General features: G+C 32.8%; 1 protein-coding gene across 2 annotated transcripts in view; it reads left to right on the top strand.

The window, feature by feature from the left end:
* FMN2 (formin 2) overlaps nt 1–21,641 on the top strand; it is a 453,830-nt gene that overhangs the window by 60,508 nt on the left and 371,681 nt on the right. For both annotated transcript variants that reach the window (XM_044674186.1, XM_044674185.1), the window contains exons 3-4: nt 4,336–4,483; nt 13,090–13,145. In XM_044674186.1, coding sequence (XP_044530121.1) covers nt 4,336–4,483; nt 13,090–13,145 — 204 coding nt within the window. The remainder of the gene's footprint in view (nt 1–4,335; nt 4,484–13,089; nt 13,146–21,641) is intronic.

Here is a 21,641-nt window from a genome sequence, read left to right as displayed (position 1 = left end):
AAATTAGACAATCATAAAAAAACCCAAAACAAACATATTTGGAGAGACTTATATGAACATATAAAAAATGAAGTGAGAAGAATCAGGAAAACACTGTACATATTTGAACATATACAACAATAATGTATTTTGATCAACTGAATGATTTAACTATTATAAATAAGGTAAGGATTGAGGACAATTCCAAGAGACTCATGACATTAAAAAAAGGATATCTATAACCCTAGAAGGAACATTTGGAGTGTGAATGCAAATCAAAACATATTCTTTATTTCTTCCATCTATTTTTATCTAGTGTAAGCCATATGTCTTCTTTCATAACATGACAAATATAGAAATATATTTTATATGATAATATACCTACAACCAATATCATATTACCTGACTTCTTGGGAAAGGGGGGAAGAAGGGAGGGAGAGAGAGAACATATATTGCACAATATCAGAAAATCAACTTTAAAAAATTGTATTGACATGTAATCTGGAAAAAATACATTTTATAAAAAGAAAAAAGAAAGGACTAGCTCAAATGTAAACTAGCAGCTGAATATGAAGAAAGTCATAGAGAAGAGAGAAGACTGGCAAAAATAGAGAATGGCGAATTATCCATGTAGGTTGCAGCTTAGAGTAGTGAAAGGGATTCAAGTCAGAGAATGCTGGTAAGTAAAGTTGTATTCAAGTTAAGTAGGAGTTCATTACACAAATGTAAATTTAAACAATAAGTACCAAAACTTGTGAGTGTTCTAAGCTATCACATAGACATTCATCCTATCATTTCACAAATGGCTCCTAAGCTCCATCAGTAGAAAAAAATGACTTTGTATTATACAGTTCCATTTGGATCTTGGTTTTTGTATATACATTTTTATTTATTTCATCAAATATTTCCCAGTGACAAAAATTAACATAATTTTTTTTGTTTTGTATTCCAGCTTTTCTCCTTTTCTACCACCCTTCCCTTACCCGTTGGGTAAACAAGCAATGTGACAATTATACATGTGAAGTAATGCAAAATATATTTCCTTATCAGCCAGGTTGTGAGCACTCAGACACACACAAACAAACATACAAACAGTAACATTTTTAAAAGTGAAAAATATATCTTTCCATCTGCACTGACTTCCATTCTTCGCTGGAGGTAAACAGTATTTTCCATTGCACGTTCTTTGGAACTTTCTTGGATTATTGTCTTAATCAGAGTAACTAAATTTCTCATGGTTGATCATCTTTACAATATTGCTATTACTGGGTATCATGTTTTCCTGGTTCTGTTCTCTTGAATTTACGTCAGTTCATAAAAGACTTCTCAAGTTTTTCTGAGGCCATCTTGCTCTTTAGTTCTTATAGCTCAATAGTATTCCATCACAATCATATACCTCAGCGTGTTCAGTCATTCCCTAATTGATGGATGCTTTCAATTTGCAATTCTTTGCCACTATAAAAAGAGCTGCTAAGATAGAAGTTTGATTTTCTTTTCATTCTCGCCTTCACTTCAACATAGATACAAAGTGCAATGGCAAATCATTTTGAATTTCTAAAAATGCAACAAATGCCACAAAAAGGCCTACTGTGAGAAGAAAAATTTTCTCTTAGTTGTCAGCAGAAAAGAGTGTTCTAAAGAGCAAATGAGAGCCATTTGGTTAAAGTCCAAACCATTTCTGGAGTAGTCATAATTTGAAAGACTTAAAATTTATTGATTACTACTCAGAAGGCTTCTGCAGTGCCTTACCAATGTAGCTCATGCTGCATTTTCAGAGGAAGAGTTAAATTGCTCTGCAAAGTAATGCTGTGTCAGGAAAAGAGCCCCTAGCAATAGTGTAGGAGTCTTACAATAGCATTTCTTAGAGAAGGTTCAGTGAATAAGAGATACTGAAACTTATTCTTGGAAGGAGTTATTTTTTTTCAGGAGAAATATTTATAAGGGAAAGAGATTGAACAGGATGAAGCATGGAAGATAGATATTAATTGTCTCTGGGAATGGTAAGAAAAATGGAAAGAAAAGTTAGGTTAAAAATTACCATTAATGAAAGTCAAGCAAAATACATTGACCAAGTAGATAGACTTTAATCAGCATTTCCAGTGAAACTATATATTTAGTATTCTTCTTTGTTTTAATTTTTTTAAACTACATGGATGCTAGGTAGCAGTATTGATAGAATGCCAGGCCTTATGACAGGAAGACCCAAGTTCAAATTTCATTTCAGATACTTATTAGCTTTGTGGCCCCAGTCAAGTCACCTAACTCTGTTGGCATTGGTTTCTTCAGCTGTAAAATAAGCTGGAAATGGAAAAGGCAAACAACCCCATTAACTTTGCAGAGAAAACCCTAATGCAGTCAGGAAGAACTGCACATAGATGAAAAAGACTAAACAACAAAATAATCCATAGTAAATTGAATTGCAACTATTGGAATGACTTATGATGCTTAATTAGATAGGGCTGTATGAATTTAATTCTTTATTTTCTCTTTTCTCTCAGTTGTGTTCCTTTGGAGTTGGATAAAATCAATATTCTTTTAGTCTTGATTAATTTCTTTCAAATCTCCTCACTATTCTTACATAGGTAATTCTCAATTTCATCACAAATGAATCCTGTTTCCTGGGCCCTTGATTTTTTAGTCAGAGAAACCATTATTGACTAAAAAGTTCCCAAGTACATTTTTTCTGTAGGCTTTTTCTTAAACATGCAAACGATTGTAAAAAGGGATATAATATTAACATTTATACAGATATAACTCTGGGTGTACCAAAAGAGATGATGGGATTAAGGAAAAAATGCTGCTTGTCCTGTAGGTTTAGCTCTTTTTACTGCAAAGAGGGAGATTTTAGAGACCAATTTTAGGAAAAGAGGTAAGACAGCTAAGGAAGAAAGTAAGCAAGAAAAAAAGAAGGAAAGAAGAAAAGCAAAGAAAGAAAAAGAAAGGAAGAAAGAAGAAAGGAAAGGAAGAAAGAAAAGGAAAGAAGAAAAATGGAGAAAAAACTGACTTAGCTTACTTACCTTTTTTTGGTAATACATAAAACATTTATTAGTATGAATCAGTACACATTAACAAAAAATAACAGGTACAGTTTTGTTGTCATTGTTGGAATGTGGGTCTAGTTTAAAAAAGGGTTAAAATAGTAAACATATATCACCAGAATACTTCATAAGTCTACGTCCATGTCAGAGCTTTCTCATTCACAAGTTAGCCTATTACCCAACTTGCCCTGCTCCTTGGGAAGCCATGTAAAGTGGGGAGTGGGCAGCAGCAGCTTGTTTTCAACTGTCACATGTTACAGCATTATATCCGAAGGAAGCATTTCACCCATGCCCCCAGCACTTAGCATGGTCCTAGTCACATAATTGTCATTTAATAAATGCTCTCTGATGGACTGACACCTGGGCATATACCCTGTAGGGTATGAGATTCATCCTCTTTGAAGCACAACTCTAAAAACCCTGTGAGAGAATGGCTAATTTGGAACCCTCAAAATATTGAAGCCTGAATGGAAAATGCAAGCTTAGTATCATTAATGTACCATTTTAAAGTGAAAAAAAAAGGCCAAACTCTGGCCAGAGCATCAGAGGTAACATGACACCATTTTAATCATTCCCTCAACTTTTCTTCTCTCCCACTTTTACTCCCACCTTCCCTGTTTCCTTCCTTCCTTTTTCCTTCTCCTTCCTCCTTCTCTCCTTCCCTCCCTCCCTCCTTCCCTCCCTTCCTTCTTTCTTTCCTTCCTTCCTTCCTTCCTCCTTCACTTTCTTCCACCATTCCTTTTTTCCATTTTTTCTCCCTGCCCCTTCTCTATCTCTTTGTGTACATATATACATATATAAACATGATCTTACATTTCTTAAGCTGACATACTATACCTTTCACTGGCTGAGTCTGGCTTACAGATATCTATTGTTCATTGTAAATATGAATTTTTATAGTCCTCCTTTCACATTTAAGGACATAAAGGCCAAAGATAGACAGTAGTGATGTATAAGAGGGTGATATAGATAACTTAGTTTACCTTTTGAATCTTAATTATTTAAGAATGTCTCTTAGGAATAAAGAAACAGTGATTAAGAACATTGGCTCTTGAGTATAGGATATATATTTAAATACTATTTCTGATGCTTACTATGTAACAACCTTGGTCAAGTCACTTAAGGCCTCTGATTTCATTTTCTTCATCTGTAAAATGGGAGGATTAGACTAAATGGTCCTAATTCAAGATCTATAATCCTATGTTCTACATAGAATTATCTACTGGATGATTTATATTAATTAATAACCACAAGACATTGATTCTTTATTTGATTGATTGACTTTGAATTAATACATACATATTTACATTTAATACAGCAAGATCAACTTTACACTTGGGCTGCAGTCAGTCAACCCACACATTCTCTGGATTATACAGAAGAGCAGTTTCCGAGGAGAATCCCCCCTGCCTGGCCTCCAGCAAAGGCTCCTGCTGAGGAACATGGACCTAAGGATGCTGAAACAGGTAGGCTATCAATCACATTGTTTAGAGGGGCGAATATTTAGTAAAATGAGCTTTGCACTGAAATATTTGTTAAGAAATGTCAAAACACATCAAAAGATTCATAAATTTTACTTGGTGCTTCTCCATCTTTGAGCAGAGAGTGAACTTCCTAATCTTGTTTTTTTCATCAGAAACTTTGGACATTCCTACCCACTCCCATCTTACTTAGCCTCTGCCTCCAAATATAATAGATATATTACTACCTCCTCTTCTTTCCTCTTCACACATATATCTTTTCAAATAGAAAATTAGAAAAAAGGAGTATAGTGTCTACATTCCTATCTGTTTAGTTCCTTGGTTATATTTTCTTTCAACAAAACTGTATATAATTTTCCCCTCATGTTTCTTTTTTCTTCCCCTTCTGGCCTATAGTATATTTCTTCAAAAAATTTTTTATGACCTAGGAAAATAGAGCGAGATCTCCCTTCAGAGACAGCAAAATATAGTTAAAAACAAAAACAAAAGCCAGTGACTTGGGATCACAAGAGACTTAAGTTCCAAAATCTAATTTGACCCTTCTTAGCAGTGTGATCTCAAGCAAATCATTTTATCTCTGAGCCTAAGTGATTTTTCATCAAGTGGTTATAATGTTATTTGAACTATCCATCTCATAAGGCTGTTGGGAGAGTCAAAAGAGATACTATATGTAAAGACTGTGCAAACCAAAGTATAATATAAATGTGAATTGTTAACAGTTTCATTTTAGGAGAGTTGGGTATAGAGGAGTGATGACAACTTGGGCAAATTCTAAGTGAACTTGCCTTTCCTCCTTCCTGTATTATGAGAAAATGGACAGATAAAATTGACTCTTGAAACCTGTTTGTGATAGCATGTGTTTTTGAATCTCATTAGTTTATACAATTTTTTTCCTTCTTTCTTTTGCTTAAGGCATTTTCTTCATGACCTTAGGCAAACAGGGGAACTGTGATCCTTAAATGGATTAAGAATATGATTTATTCACAAGGCAACAAATTGCTACAGAAAGCAAACCTTAAATCCTGGAATTTCCTGGTGGGGCACAGAGGGGTTTCCTCTTAATCTTTGAAGTCAGCAACAGGTTAACACAGTGGAAAATAAGAATAATTAAACCAGAGTTGACTTTAGAATTATGTTCAGCTGCCATTCTCTTTCCTGAAAGAACCCTGACTTCTCTGAAAGCCTCCACATAATTCTGTGAAATTTACATTTTTTAGCTCCTGAGCTCAAGTCTAAAAAGGGACTACTTTCTTGTCCATTATTTTAGAAATGCCCTCCATGCTTATCTTAGGAGACCTCTACTTTCATGACCCCATGCACTGTGGAAATTTTTTGGAAAATACTAGCTATGGTTATGTTCACCTTTTTTCATCCTTCATTCTTTGAGGTGCTGCTCTGAGATTAATTTGTCTACTAGATGCTCAGAAATGTTATACTATTATAAATTCTACTATTATAAGTTCTCCTATTATAAGTTCTACTATTATAACTTCTCAGAAATATATTAAATCATATATAGAAAAGAAGTCACTAAGAGGGGATAAACTAAAGTGTGTGGTTCAAGATAGGTATTTCTAATGAGTCAAAAATCTTGTGATTTGAAGGGAGAGTCTGGCCATATAATTTGAAATTGAAATGCATATAAACATTTAAAAGGAAAATATTTTTTTTGTTCACAATGTCAGCTATAACATATACTCTCTTATATAGTCTATAATATAAGATAAAGCAATTGTCAATAACATCCAGATGACTGCAATATCAATTTTTATATAGAAAAAGACTATTATTTATTTTTCTTTACTATTAAAGAATTTCCAATAGTACATCTGTTCATATGATATGCTGATCATCATGTTGGTATAACTCTTAGTTATTTTGTTTTTTCTTTCTCCTCTCCCACCCGTGTCTTATCGATCATGCTTGATTTTTCTAAATGAATAATAATTTAGATTTTTTATTGAGCATTCTGAAAAGTAAATTTAAAATGTTCTTTATTTTTGGTTCTCTATTCCTTATGAATTCTCAGTTAAATTTATTAATTGAGATCTAGGCTTTAGTTTTTTCATTATGGAAAGATTTTCAGTTGAAATAATATTATTAGAATTTATGTAACTTTCTAAAATACTTACCCTTTTTGTTATTTGATATAATCCACAAAACAATAGTATAAATAATTTTAATACATAAAACATGTCTCTTTTTAAAATATGCATCCTTGCAGAGGATACTGAAGGTAAGTAGAAGATGTTTTAATTTTCTAGTTGGTATAATTTCCTTAACTTATATACCTAAATTTCAGGAGTGATGTGCCATTTAATATTTGTATAGTGGTATAAATAGGTAAGGGCATTGGAAATGCATTACATACATACATATATACATACAATGTATGTATGAAATACATACATAATTTTTTATCATTCATGATAAAAAACAAATATAGTATTTAATAATAATTTTTCTTATTTTGGAAATAAGAGAAATTTCTAATCTAAGCAGAACATCCTAGAAAATCTGGAACATTGCTTTCTCTCCTTTCCATAATTCTACCAGTTCTGGTTGGGCACTAATTATAGATCCTTTTAAATTCTACTTGGTGTTCAGGACACTGCCTTTATGTTATTTCACACTTTTACCATATATTATCCTTCTCTTATTTAAGCTTTCTTGTCCAACTCTTCCAAGAGTAAAGTGTTGACATGGAATAGCTGAGTCAAAATTAAAGTTTGCAACCTTTCTCTTACAGATGGAAAAAAAATGGATTAGCAATATAGAGACTAAGGCAGCTAGTTGGCACAATGGATAGAGTTCTGGGCCTAGAGTCGGGAAAACCTGAGTTCACATCCAGCCTTAGACATGTTAACTGTGTGGCCTTGGAAAAGTCACTTAATACTGTTTGCCTTAGTTTCTTCATCTGTAAAATGAAGGAGAAGGAAATGGCAAAACACTAATATCTTTGCCAAGAAAACTTCAAGTAGGTTCAAGAAGAATTGCACAAGACTGAAATAACTGAACAACAAAAATATAGAGGTTCCTCTTTTTATCATACCATTGGTTGTATCTCCATAAGTGTGCCTGATGTGTGCTAAACTTCTTTCTCAGGGTATCTGCACATGCTTTTGATGCATAATCATTCAAGGTTCTAATATTTACAAGACACTTTACTATTGCTGGGGATACAAAGACAAAATCGAGAGAGCACTCTCAAAGAGCTCAAATTCTATTGGGAAAAATTCATATACATATACAAGCAAATGAAAAATAAATATAAAAGACTTTGATAGAGAGAAAAGTCTTAACAACTGACTATAGAGACATATCATGAAAGGTCTCAAGTAGAAGGACGTACTTGAATTTTTTTTTAAGGGAAATTGGGTATTCTCAATGTATAAGTAAGGTTAGAGTACATTCTAAGGTTAGTGAGACTGTGTGTGTGTGTTAAGTATTTAAAAGGGATATGAGTTTTCTTCTGTGAGGAACAGTAAGCTGACAAGTTTAGCTAATATCTAGAATATGTGAAGAGGAATGATATATAAAATACTTAGAATGGTACGAGAGAATCAGATTGTGAGGAACTTTAAAAACAATGCTGATGTAGCTGGAAACACTTTTTTAAAAGAAAAAAATCCCCTCAATTTTTCTTTACCTTTCATTTTATAGTTTCCATCTTATTCTATGTTTACTCTTATTTACTATTGCCAATTTTCTCCTCCCTTGCTTCTGTCTCCCAATTTTTCATCTTCTTGGACTAAATTGCTACTAGTAATGGTGATCAAAAAAGAGCCATTCTTTAGCTCTTTAATACATTTGTTAATGAAGTACTAGATGCAAGGTGCTATGGAAAATATAAATAAATTTAATATTACAAAAAATGAATTAGGATAGCTATTCATACAAAATGAACATGAAGAGATGAGAGAACTTCTCCAAAAAAGGTAACATAAATCAGCAAAAACTTTTAAAACCCGTGGCATATGGAAGAAATGAAATGAAAATAAGTACTTGGAGTAAAAAGGAAGAGGAAAGACATCTAGCTATGGTGATTAGGGAATACTTAGCTAAAGAGACAGTGCCAGAAATTTTTGTTCAAGATACACCGGCCCTGAGTACATTATATTTTTTTGTAAAGAAGCTAGCCAATGGACAACTAAATCCCTTTGTTGTTTTGGCTCATCCACTAAATTTCTTACCTGTCTTCTTTCCTTTTAACACATTCAGTACCTACCTTCTTCTCTCCATTTCTTGTAAACTCCTTTCTTCTCTTTTCCCCTCTACTTTGCCTCTCCTTTTCTCTTTTCTTCTCTCCTTCCTTATGTTCTCTCTTCCCTTTATTTCCTTTTTGCATAATTTCTTGCCCTTTTCTACTTTTTCACAATGCCTCTTTCCCTTTCCCTTTTTCTTACCTTTCTCCTTCTTCCAGTTTCTTTCTTTTCTTATCTCTTATTTTTTCCTCCAATGTTTCCGTTTTTTTCCCCTTTAGATTCTTGTTTTCAGTTCACTTCTTATTGACAGAATTCCATTTTTTATCTTTAAATACTTTCTTGGGTTTATTTCCATTGCTATTAAATGTATGTGAATATTTAGTATATATAATATGTCAGAAGGTAATAGTTAAACATATTTAACATACTATTATGTTTATTTTTAATGTATTTATTTATAACCTTGATCTTTTTTCTTAGAATCAAAACTGAATATTGAATCCAAGTAGGATGAGTAGTAAAGGCCAAGCAACTGGGGTTAAGTGACTGGCCCAAGGTCACACAGCTAGGAATCTCTGAGGCCAAATTTTTATCTAGGATCTTTATCTACTAAGCCACCAAGTTGCCTCTAAATACAGTTCTATTGAAGCCGTTTTTTTACATAAAATTTCTATTCTGCTAGAAGTCATAATTTCCTTGTAACATTTCAAATTATATTCCAGAATGGTTGGTCCAACTCACATTTTCACTTGGTCCTTACTGCTTTTCTGACCTGTAACCAAAACTTAGTATTGATTCTAAGACAGAGTGTAAGGGTTATAAACTTAGATACATGTATTTAATATTATATACAAATATATAACAACATGTTAAACATATATTTTTAAACCCTTTCCTTCTGTTATATATAATATATATTAAATGTTCATATATATTTAATAAGAAATGAAAGAAAACTCAAGTATTTAAACATTAAAAAAGGAAAGGGAAGAATGTCAACAAAATGGGTTATTTTATTTTTTTGTAATTTTGAATTCATTTGTAGTGTGAAGTGGAATAGTTATTGTAATTTGCATTCCTCTTATTACTAATAATTTAGAATAATCCTTAATGTGGTTGTTATTAATTTGAAATTCTTTTTAACACTATTGTTTATATTATATTATTTTTATTTATTGTTTATGTTTATTGTTTATATTATATATTATATTTTTGTTTATATCCTTTGGCAATACAAAACTTTATAATTTTTTTATCCTCCCTTTGCTTTCCATTTTTAAGTTCCATCTTCTAGTATTCCCATTGCTCTTTCTCAAACTTTTAACTTTAGAGCCAGCATATTCATGCCTTCCTCAAAAACATTTTGATGCGAAAAGTCTTTTCCTGACCTCTAAACCATAAAAAAATCACACTCAGTGTTCATTTTATGAGATGTATTTTTGAATTAAAAGTTTGTGGAAGTAAAAAGTGACTTTAGAGATTCATAGTTTGGAGAAAAAAATGAACCTATAAAGTAGTCATTTAAGGTATAGAAAACTAATTTTGGGTTTTAAAGTTCAGTGAGGTGACCCATACATCTTTATAATTCAGCCATGTGATATAGAAACAAACTTGCCATGAAAGTTAAGAATTTTGCTTTTCCTGGAAGGCTACTAGGCCCAGCACTACCGAAATAAATTTGGAATGTACTGTATATATTGCTGATTTAAAAAAAAAAACTAATAAGTATTATTAGGGCTTAGATATGCCGTCAAATATTGACGATAGTATAGCTTTGATGTTACGGGACTTTAATAAAAATCAGGTTTCAATAATAATGGTAATCCCTGCTTTTAAGCTTAGCAATCATAAAATGAAAGAAAATCCATTTTTTATTAACAGTGTCTGTTCACTGGGAAAAATCATCAAAAATGATCTTAATGATATTATTCATTTCTTTTGTTATGGCCACTATGATGTCTCCTGTGTTAAAATTTTTATGCTTCCCCTTTAGGCTGTTCTCCATTGGAACAATAGAATTTGAGATTTAAAAACATATATTACTGGGAGGTGCCAGGTTGAAATGAAGAGATAGTAACATTTATAAATGTTCTGTTTAAATTACTTAGTCTTATTTCTCTTTTTCCTTTAGTTCACCACTTAATCAGTAAAACATTTAGTAAATGCCAATCATGTGCTAACTACTAGAACAAAAGAACAAAAGTTGCACAATCCCTGCCCTCAAAGACCTTATAGTCTATTTATGGCAAATATCAGTTTCCAAAGATGAAACTTCTCTTTCCCCTCCAAGAATGTGAGTGAGACAGGATGTTAAATGTTAAATCTATTTTTTAAAAATGTCTTAACACTGTGCTTTGCTTTTAATTAGAATGATTAAAAATATGTTTGGCAGTAAATTCAAAAGCTAGCTACCTATATGGGGAAGATTGAGGGTATCGTTTGTTCTAATTTCAATTAAAGAGGCATTGGTGGAGTAACAAAATCAAGAGATCAGGAAATTAGCATTTATTAAACACCTACTAAGCTCTGGGAAGATAAACATTTATCGATATAGTTCCTGCTGTCAAAGAGCTTACAGTGTAACAGGGCAGATAATATATAAACAAGATATTACAGAATAAATTGAAATCTAGGAGCTAGTTCTCAGATGCAACTAACAAATTTTATAACTTTGGGTGAGTCCATCTCGAGGATTTTCATATTTCTTATCTTTCAAATGAAAAAGTTGTATTAAATGACCTGTTTTGTGATTCCTGTAGAGCCCGAGTGAATAGGTCCTAATGAAGCAAAAGATTTTAAGAACTGCCTCCCCCAGCCCCCCAAAAAAAGAGGATTGTTGGTTGTGGTATATGTCAATACTTCAGGAAGCTTTGATTCTGTCTGTTTGAGTACTTCCTGAGGCAAGTCATCAAACTTCAAACTTGGCAGATGAACTTTGACAGTTTCTTTGCCCCCCCACCCATTGACCAACTTACAAGCTTTGTGATGTGCTTTTAATTGGTGATATAGTACAGGGCCATTTAATTGGATAACATTTTGAGAATATCCTTTAAGATATACTGTAGCTAATCAGAATTTTCCTAGGTCTGTTTTACAGTAAATTTATTTTGTTAGGCAACAAGTGGCATAGGTTGGTTCATATATTCTTGTTTAACATGGTTAACGTTATGCCTATACTACAAAGCAAAGATTATTTTTATATTGTAAAAAATCCACACATTCAAACTATGATTAGACTATCTTGAACATAGTTTAAATGCATTTTGTTCTCAAAAAAATTGTAAACTGCTATACATTATATATATGTATATATATGTAGATATAAATGTGCATGCACAAATGTACGTTATAATAATTATAAGTTACGTATGTGTTATACACATATATAATGTATATACACATATTTATATATATGCACACATTCACAAAATGCTTCAAGTCACTAATAAGAGAAAAGCAAACCAAAATAACCCCAAGGTTAAACTTTATGGTTTCTAAATTGGCAAAGATGAGAAAGGATGTAAATCATTAATTTTGGAAGTGTGAAAAGGTAGGTACACTGATGCATTGTTAACGGAGCTGCAAATCAGTACAACATCCTGGAAAGAAATTTAAATTTAGGCAAATGAATTGACTAATATCTTCATATCCTCACTAGAAATTTCATTACTAGACAAATATTCTAGTTACTTACTAAGAGGAAGATTCCATGTACAACATTATTTATTACTATGCTTTCTGTGTCACCAAAGGATTAGAAACAAAGTAGATACCTATTGATTGGAGAAAGACTAAACCAGCTATGGCAAATGCAATGTTACTGTTCTTTTAAACATAATAATACAGGGAAGCATGGGAAAACTTAAATAAACTGATGCAAAAATGAAGTAAGCAGAGGTAGGAAAATAATCAAAATGATTACAGAGATATAAATGAAAGAATAACAAAACAGAAGAGCCTGAATGTTACAGAATTTTGATGATCAAATTTCATCTCAAAAGCAGGATGTAATAATAATATCCTCCCCCCAACTCCTTTACATATATGTGTATATACTGGTGTGTAATATTGTATTTAACTCCCTTTTTTTTTACTCAATGATTGTTTAGCTGAATTTTTTCTTTTCTTCCTGTTTTAAAAAGTGTTTTTGTTAAAATGATATGGATCTCAAATTAGGGAGGGACTGAGGGAGGACTGGCAATATAAAAACAAAATATTAGTAAGATCTATTTTAAAAGAAGTTATGTTTGTCACCCAAATCACATGTCATGATATCATAATAACTAAGATTTTATTCTTTTTCCTTCTGAATAGGAAATGAGAAACAAAATTATTTCTTTCTTCCAGATATATTTACTCTTCTTTTTTTTATCCTTTCTAATTTAGAACTTCAAGCTACCATTTCAGAAACACCGAAACAGTGTATAGATGCTGTTCAACAGGTAAGACTTTTCTTCAGGATTTTAAAAAAAATTGAGCTAACTTGAATTATTTACCTTTATGTGGGTTTTCCTTTTCAAAAGTCTTTGGCTATGGAAAGTATAGTTTTCATACACTAATAAGAGAGAATGTTGGGAAAAATTAACATTGGTAAGGAATATGCATGCTAAATCAATGCCCACTGATAGAAACATGATTCTCCACATTAATGTGTAAGTAAGTTTGAGCAATCAGTGGCATACAAAGAAGGGAAATGAAGGTAAAGGAAAAAAAAAGAATTTATTAAGTGCCAATTATGTGACAAGTACTGCATGATGCAATTTACAAATAACTCATTTGAACCTCATGACTTTTGAAGAGAGCATTATTATTATCTTCATTTTAAAGTAGAGGAAAATGAAGCTGACAGTTATTAGTAATTTGCCCAAGCATCTACTTAAGTGTCTGAGACTGCATTTCAATTCAAGTCTTTCTGAATCCAGCTATCTATCTATTTGCACCACCTGTGGGGAGCAATGGTGGACCCAAAACCTGCTTTGATTTTTGAACAAACAATTCTCCATGAGCTCCTATTTTGACTTAGCCAAATGAAAAAAGCAAGCATTTCCGTCCAATGTATTTTTTGCTTTTATTGATTTCATAGTTTAATCAGCTGTGATTCTATGGGAGCTACTGCTCTTTTTCCCCTTTGAATCTTTTTCATTATATTTCATTTATTCCAAATTTTAAAAATCTCTGAATATTTTATGATGTGAGAAATATCTTCTTCCAAAAGATCAAGAGAAAAAGAGGGGCTTTTGAATTTTTGAAATGACAATCAGAAGAAAAGATATTGTTAGAAGCTTTATCTTATATGAAGTAATGATAACACTTACTGATTAGGTTTGAGATTGAATCAATAATTCAATATTTGAAGTTAGTGATTTCATCAACAGAGACTCTCTTTACCACCAGTACAGATCACCACCCTGCTCTCTACCTTCAATGCTTTTGTGTGACTTACCATGACTAAAAATATTTCTCTCTATATAGTTATCCATCCTATTCTGATTCTCTTTGAATTTTCCCTCAGCCAATACATATACAATCTATATCACTGGGTATAGTAAATAATAAATGACATAGATCAGTCACTTATGTTCTAGTCTTCCTTAATGATACCTTGGTCAGTAAATACTTGTAAAGAATATATTGATTAGTGTACAAAATGACCATTGAAATTCACAGCACATTTCTTATGTCATTCATAGAACTTTGTGGAAGAAAAAATTTAGGAACCACTAGTATAGATTAAAACACTTGCAAGCCATTAGCCTGCAAACCTTTAAGCATAATAAAATTCTCCGTTGTTAAAAATATTGCATTAGACTTTCTAGTCTGATGTAGTACTTACTAGGCTTACTCCCATTCCACAGCAAAGTATTGAAATAGATCCTTAAAAGAAAGTGATATATCATTGTTGCAACTATGACAAGGATGCAAAATGTGGAGATAAAGTTTTTGTTATTTTTTAAACACCTAAAATCCCTTCGAATCTCTGTGTGTTCAAAACAAAGATCTAGTGCTGGTTCAGTCCTAGAGACTAAGATAATTTTAGTATTTCATATAACATTGAACCTCAAGAATGTCTTTTGCCTTGTCATTTTAAGAAAGAGCATTTGGCCTTTTTGTATTTTTCCTCATGTTAAGAATGAAGATTCTCTTACATTCCCTTTTATGGAGAATGAAGTTTGCATAAATCTAATAAATCTTTGGAAGGCTATTTCCTTTACCAGACATGATAAATTCCTGAGTTTGTCTGCTTCACAAAGAAAATTGGCTGGAAGACAGAGAGAGTTCCAAACTGAGATTTTTAGATTGCATTAAACTTAATATCCTGTAGGCCTTCCAACTTCCTGATTTTGGAGTGTCATCTCAGGGCTGCCTCATTAGATCAATAGTAGTTTTTGCTTCCTTGGAAATATCATGCAGTGACATAACGAATGTGATGTTTCTGTGTTTTGCTGTCATTTCACATTTGTGCCTTGTCTTTTTTGCAACTTACATTTCATTAAAGCTGTGGACATTTTTAGGTTTATAGCAAATTGTGACTGTTTTTTCTGTATTTATATTAACCTATTTGCTAGAGTGATGTCTTTCATGAATAATGCAACTCCTCCACTGTCTTCCATTATAAGAGACAATGGAAATATCCAGTAGGTAGAGTACCAAAGTTTATTCATTCAAAATTCATTCAGCAAAGATGTATTGCCACCTGCATGAAAATATAATGCTAAGTGCTAAGTGAGGCACATAGATTTAAATAAGACTTCAGTCACTGTCCTCAAGGAGCTATTAAATCTTATAGTGAAGTATGCATGACAAGTGGCACCAAGGTGGTTCAGTGGAAAGAGTGCTGGTTGTGGAGTCAGGAAATCACATTTTCCTGAGTTCAAATTTAGCCTCAGCTATTGACTAGCTGTGTGGCCTTGGGAAAGTCACTTAACCCTATTGGCCTTAATTCCTCATCTGTAAAATGATCTATAAAATGAGCTGGAGAATGAAATATCATATAACAATAAAATCCTAGATGGTGGCAGGAAGAGTCAAAAGACAGTTGAAATGAATGAATAACAAATATGTAAGGTAAGTGGATATACGAGATATAAAAATAATTTCTATGATCTGAGGAAGGAAAGATCATTTCACATTGGGATGGATCAAAGAAGGCTTCACAGAAAAAAATCTCATTCAAATAGAGGCTTAAGTGATAATTATTAAAGCCTGGAATTTAAAGACATATAAAGTAGTATGAGATAAGACTACCAAGATAAATTGGTGTCATATTAAGACCTTAAATGCCATGCTAAGGAGTTCTGGGCATTTTCTGACAGTAAATATGGAACACTAAAGCATTCTGATCAGTAGAGTGATATAGTAGCTTGGCACAAAGAAGATCTGGTACAAATCTGCTTCTGTCACTCCCTGGATAACTTTGGACAAGTCTTTCAACCTCTAAGCTCCTGTTCCTCTTATGTAAAACAAATGGGTTGGATTAGATGACTTCTAAGGACCCTTTTGGCTCAAAATCCATGATCCTTTGATCCTGTAGTCACACCTCTGCATTAGGAAAATAAATATAGCACCATTTAAAATGGTGTACCATACTGAATAGGGAGGGGAGTAGTATTGAACAGGAGACAGTGGAAGGAAGACTACTTAGGAGGTTATTATAGTTCAGGTGAGAGGCAGTGAAGTCTACAGTGGTAGCAATAAGATTTGAAAGGAGAAGGGCTGGATATTGGAAATATTTGAGAAGTAGAATGGAACTTAGTCGCTATTTGAATTATAGTTTGGAATGAAGAGGAATCCCAGGGATTTACACATGGGTAATGAGGGGGAGACTAGCTGTAGCATTCCCTAAAAAAGAGAAATCACAAGGGGAATGGGATGGGGTGGAGAAAGATGTTCTGTTTCAGATATTTTCCCATTTTAGTGATAAACAGGATAGGATGGATGGGATTGCTTCTCAGTTGGACATCCTATGTTTGACAACTAGTATTGGTGGTCTCTTCAGTCTCTTCCCTCCATCTTATTGAACTGCAGCATTGTATCTTAGACTACCCAGCACATGCCATTCTTATTAGCTTTGCCCACCTGGGCTCTTGCCATTTTCCTACAACAGAAAGAATCAAGTCAAATGGTAAAGAATATTTTCTTCCACTTATACAATGTAAAAAAAATCTGCCTTTAAGTTAAACCAAAGAAAGGCTTTTGAAAAAAATACTCCTCAGTTTTATGATCTTCCAAAACACTAGCCAACATAGCAAATGGCTCAGAGATTGACTGTAGCCAATGATAGCAGATTCTTGCATAGAAATATTCCTGGCAGAATATTCACATGTCACAGATACTTTTTTACCTCTCTGAGAATTTCTAAAATAACTAAGGTAGTGAGGAATTCATCGGAAATCAATTTCTGATACAGTGAGTTATTTTTAAGGAGTAGGTATGGGGTAGAAGTCAGATTCTGCATCTTTTGTTAAGGCTTTGTAGTGTATTGGAAAAAACTCCGAGTCAGAATTGGGAGAAATAAATCTGAATCCTGGCTCTCCCATGTGACCAAAGGCAAGTCACCTCTTTCCTGAGTTTCATTTTTTTTCATCTTAAAAATGAGAATAATAATACTTTCAAGACCATTTTTATTGGTTGCATTGGGGAAAGCACTTTGTAAATTGTAAAAGCAAGTCAGTTTGATGTAATGAAAAGAAGATCCAGGTTCTAATGCTTCCTCACTGAGTGCCTCTGGTCTTGTCACTTAAGTTTTTTTTTAATGTTATGTTGTATTTTAATTTATTTTTATTAAATATTCTCTAATACATTTTAATCTAATTACATTTTTTACTTAACTTTTTTGAGTATTCAGTTTCTTTATCTATTAAATCAGGATAGCAGAACTTTAAATCCCTATCTCACTGACTTGGTATGCTGAAAACACTTTATAGTTCTTATAGTTCTATATATATATGTTTTATTATTGTAGTGATGGTTGTTTCTAATGGCTATTTGTTGGAGAAAGTATCTTGATTCAACACTTTAATATCCTCCTCCATATAAAAAGTTGTACTATATTTGTCTAACTCAAAACAAATATATGATTACAACATAAAAATGCCAAAATAAAGAAATGAGTCATCATTAGCAGCAATATTTATATACAAAGCATTTTAAACAATCTTTGATACACAATGCCAGATTGGAATTTAAAAATTTAAAGTAAAAAATTTTATTTTTAAGAAATAAGCAAAAAGGAAATATAATACACTCTACCAAGACATGACACATGAAAAAGCTCATTTTTCAGTAATGTCAGGAATACAAATGACCAAATTCTCCTTCCAAAATCCCACTTTCAGTCAATTGTCTGAGATGTAATTTGGATTGCTGATGATCTCTCTTTTTTGTTTGATTCCCTGAAGTATAAGCTTCTCAGTAAATTACATAAGACATTGTTCCTAGGAAGCATACTTTAATATTTTTACAGTATTTTTTCACAGATGTTTAGTGATGTTAGATAGCCTATGACTGTATAAAAATAAAAATTCCTAAATAATGGGAACAATTGGATCACTCTTCAGTTATTCAGAGGAATTAGAGAAAATTTGGGTAAGAATTTTTTTCTTTCAGTCTTACCTTGACAGAAGGAGATAACCTGGTAAATAGGAAAGAATTATATTTGGAGTCATAGGACCTGGTTTCAAATTTTGACTGCTAATTATGATCTACATGACCTTAGTTACAATCACTTTACTTCTTTTGGCCTCAAGTTTCTCATCTGTAAAAATATTTAAGTGGAATTAGATGACAAATAAAGTTCCCTCTTGTTTGAAATCTGTGATACTTTTTGAAAAGACATCAAACTATAAATTGAGTTTAATTATGCATAGTATGGATATTTACAACAGAAAAGAATAAATTTGATCCCTACAATCAAAAAAAGAAAAATAGAAAACATTTCTAGTTTTAGACGAAATCTGACAAAATAAATTTTAGATAACTAAAGAAGTTTTAGATGACTATAATGTATTTCCCTCTTACCTCCATCTCTTAGAATCTCTGGTTTCCTTTAACAGTCAAATCTTCTACATGAAACATATCAATATGTTCTCACCTACTAATGCTCCCCCCTTGTCCCATCATCCTTTTTGATTCTATCTATATTTGCATTGGGGCAGCTCCATGGTTTAGTGGATAGAGTGCTAGCCCTGGAGTCAGGAAGACTTGCATTCAAATCCAGTCTCAGATATTTATGAGCTGTGTGACCCTGGGCAAGTCAGTGAAACTTATTTGTCTCAGAAGCCACTCTGTAAAATGAATTGGGGAGGGAAATGGTAAACCACTCTAGTATCTCTGCCAAGAAAATCCCAAATGGAGTCACAAAGAGTGGGACAGGACTAAGAAATCACTGAAGAACTGCAAAATGTTTACATTTTGTCTTCTCTATCAGAAAGTAAGAATCTTGAGGACATAGTTTGTTTCACTTTTGTTTCTCTTTAGAGGCTAGCTTATAGTAGGTTTAGGTTGTAAATGTGTATAGATTAATCAATGGATATTGATGAGTCTTGAAGAGTAAATATGGGATTGATTAATTTTCATTTCACTTTTTTGTGTGTCCTTGGTGCTAGCAAATAACCAAAAGTTGTCAAGAAAACAGTCAAAATTCAAGCAAAATAGCATGGATCAATAGATAATAAGTGGCTGCGTTAGAAGTATCTCTGACTACACATTCAACAGTAAAATCACTTGCCTCAGTTAAATTAATTCTTGACAAAATAGAAACCTCAGTTAACATATACTTATGAACACCCTTTCTGGGCATTTTTAAGAAAATGAGGCAGCATTTTAGAAGAGGCCAGGTTTAGGGCATATAGTCTGAAAGCAGAGCTCAGAGAGCTTAGTTTCACGGTGATGATCCGCTTTCAGTCATATTTAAACTTTTAAAAGTCACATCTTTAAATTTTCATCAAAGATTTATTTTCTCTACTTCTTATTTATTCGTTCTATCATTTTATGGAAGTGAAACAAGAATCTTTTAGAAAGCATGCTGTCGCCTAGAATTTAAACTCTTGTTTGTGAGATCATGCTCTGCCCCTTTATAAGGGATTGCCTATAACTCATCCTCTCTATCCAACTTCACTGCAAACAAAACTCTTATTAAATAAGGCAAAGCAAACCCCCTTCATGTGGTTTCCTGCTTTCCTCTTTTTTGTCACTAGATGGCAGTTACGTATCTCTCAATTTCCTTTGCAAAACTTGTCTTCTAGGTTTAAAGTTGAAAAGTATTTGCTGTCATAGTGATTATTACTCTTAGGGTTGGAAAGGAACTCCGAAGTTGCATGGTCCAAGCCTTACTGAATATGAATGACAGTAATAAAAGGTCCAGCCTGGTTACTAGGTAAGAGCTTCAACCTCCATGAGGGAATGCCTGGTCTGCTTTGTACTTGCCCCGAAGCAGATTTGGAAAGTGTCCTTTAAGTTTTTCTTCAGCTGTGAATTTTTAAGCACCTGTTCTCTCAATCTGAATGTCCTGGAATTTATTGAATGAGTTTTGACTTTTACTATCTTGCCGTAGTTAATAATTCGGAGAGTTCAGTATGCCTAGAAAAACACATGATTCATAAAGCATTTCCTCAGCTGGGACGTGTCTCTCAGCACTGCTGCCAGTGGGTCTGTTGCCTAAAGGCAAAGAAAGATGGAACTTATGTGGCAATAAAGGATAATGGCTGCTATGCCTTAAGTACATTTCTTTAGAACTTCCTAAAGCTATGTCTATTTTAAAAGAAAACCTAATGGAAAATGAAATTAGAATTAAACTTTGGTATCTGATTAATGTCTTAATATTTTCCTTTTTTATAGTCCTCCATTCTGGTGTATGTGTTTTGGATATTGAAATATTATTTGAAGGATGACTCAGGTCTTGCAAGCAAAAAGAAGGCCAACTTTCAAAAATGATTTTACTTTCACTTATATTTCTTAGTTTATAGATTTGGTTACTAGGTTAACATTTAAAATATATCAAGTTATCATTTTTTTAATCAAAACTACCTTCTTATAGGGCAGCGAGGTGGCACAGTGAATAGAGTGTTAAGCCTGAGGTCAGGAAGATTCATCTTTCTGAGTTCAAATCAGGCCTCAGATGCAAGAAGCCACCCTACTGCCTCAGTTTCCTCTAAAATGAGCTGGAGAAGGAAAGAGCAACACACTTGACTATCTTTGCCAAGAAAACTTCAAATGGGGTCATGAAGGGTTGGACACATTTGAAAAGCAATACTGTCTTATCAAATCAAATCAAAAACATAGGCATAAGGTGAGATAGACAGTTTAGAGTTCAGAGGCTATCTGGTCCAGTTCATTTTATGGATGAAACTAAAGGAGGCAAAGGTACCTACAAAATTCCTATAAATAGTAAATGTCAGAATCAGAATTGGAACCCACCTTTTTGATTCTAGAATCACTGCTCTTCCAAATGTACAAGGCTTTTCATTTTCTTATTTTTTTCTTTTGTTAAATAAGTAAAATAGCCTTGTCCACCTTTTTTTTTAAATTAGTCTCCTGCCTCTTATCCCTTACATCATATCATTATGATATTCTTTAAAAATTGTGTCAAAATTCATCTTCTCTAGGCAGTTTTTGTGGATCAGAGTTACTTAGCTTTTTCTGATGACTACTTTACTAATTTGCCCCAACACTTTTGTATTTAATTCAATGCTTAAAAGACCAGTTACTTTCATAGATGGTAAAGAATATTTTCTTCCACTTATACAATGTAAAAAAATCTGCCTGGATGTGAAACCAAGGAAAGGACTTTGAAAAAAAATACTCCTGAGTTTTATGATTTTCCAAAACACTAGGTCAGACAGCAAATGCCTCAGAGGTTGACTGTAGCCAGTGATAGCAGATTCTTGCATAGAAATATGCCTGGCAGAATATCCACATGTCATAGATTTGTTCTACTGATC

Source organism: Gracilinanus agilis, chromosome 4 (genome assembly GCF_016433145.1).
Source record: "Gracilinanus agilis isolate LMUSP501 chromosome 4, AgileGrace, whole genome shotgun sequence".
NCBI lineage: Eukaryota > Metazoa > Chordata > Mammalia > Didelphimorphia > Didelphidae > Gracilinanus > Gracilinanus agilis.
This window is presented reverse-complemented; position numbering and strand designations above follow the sequence as displayed.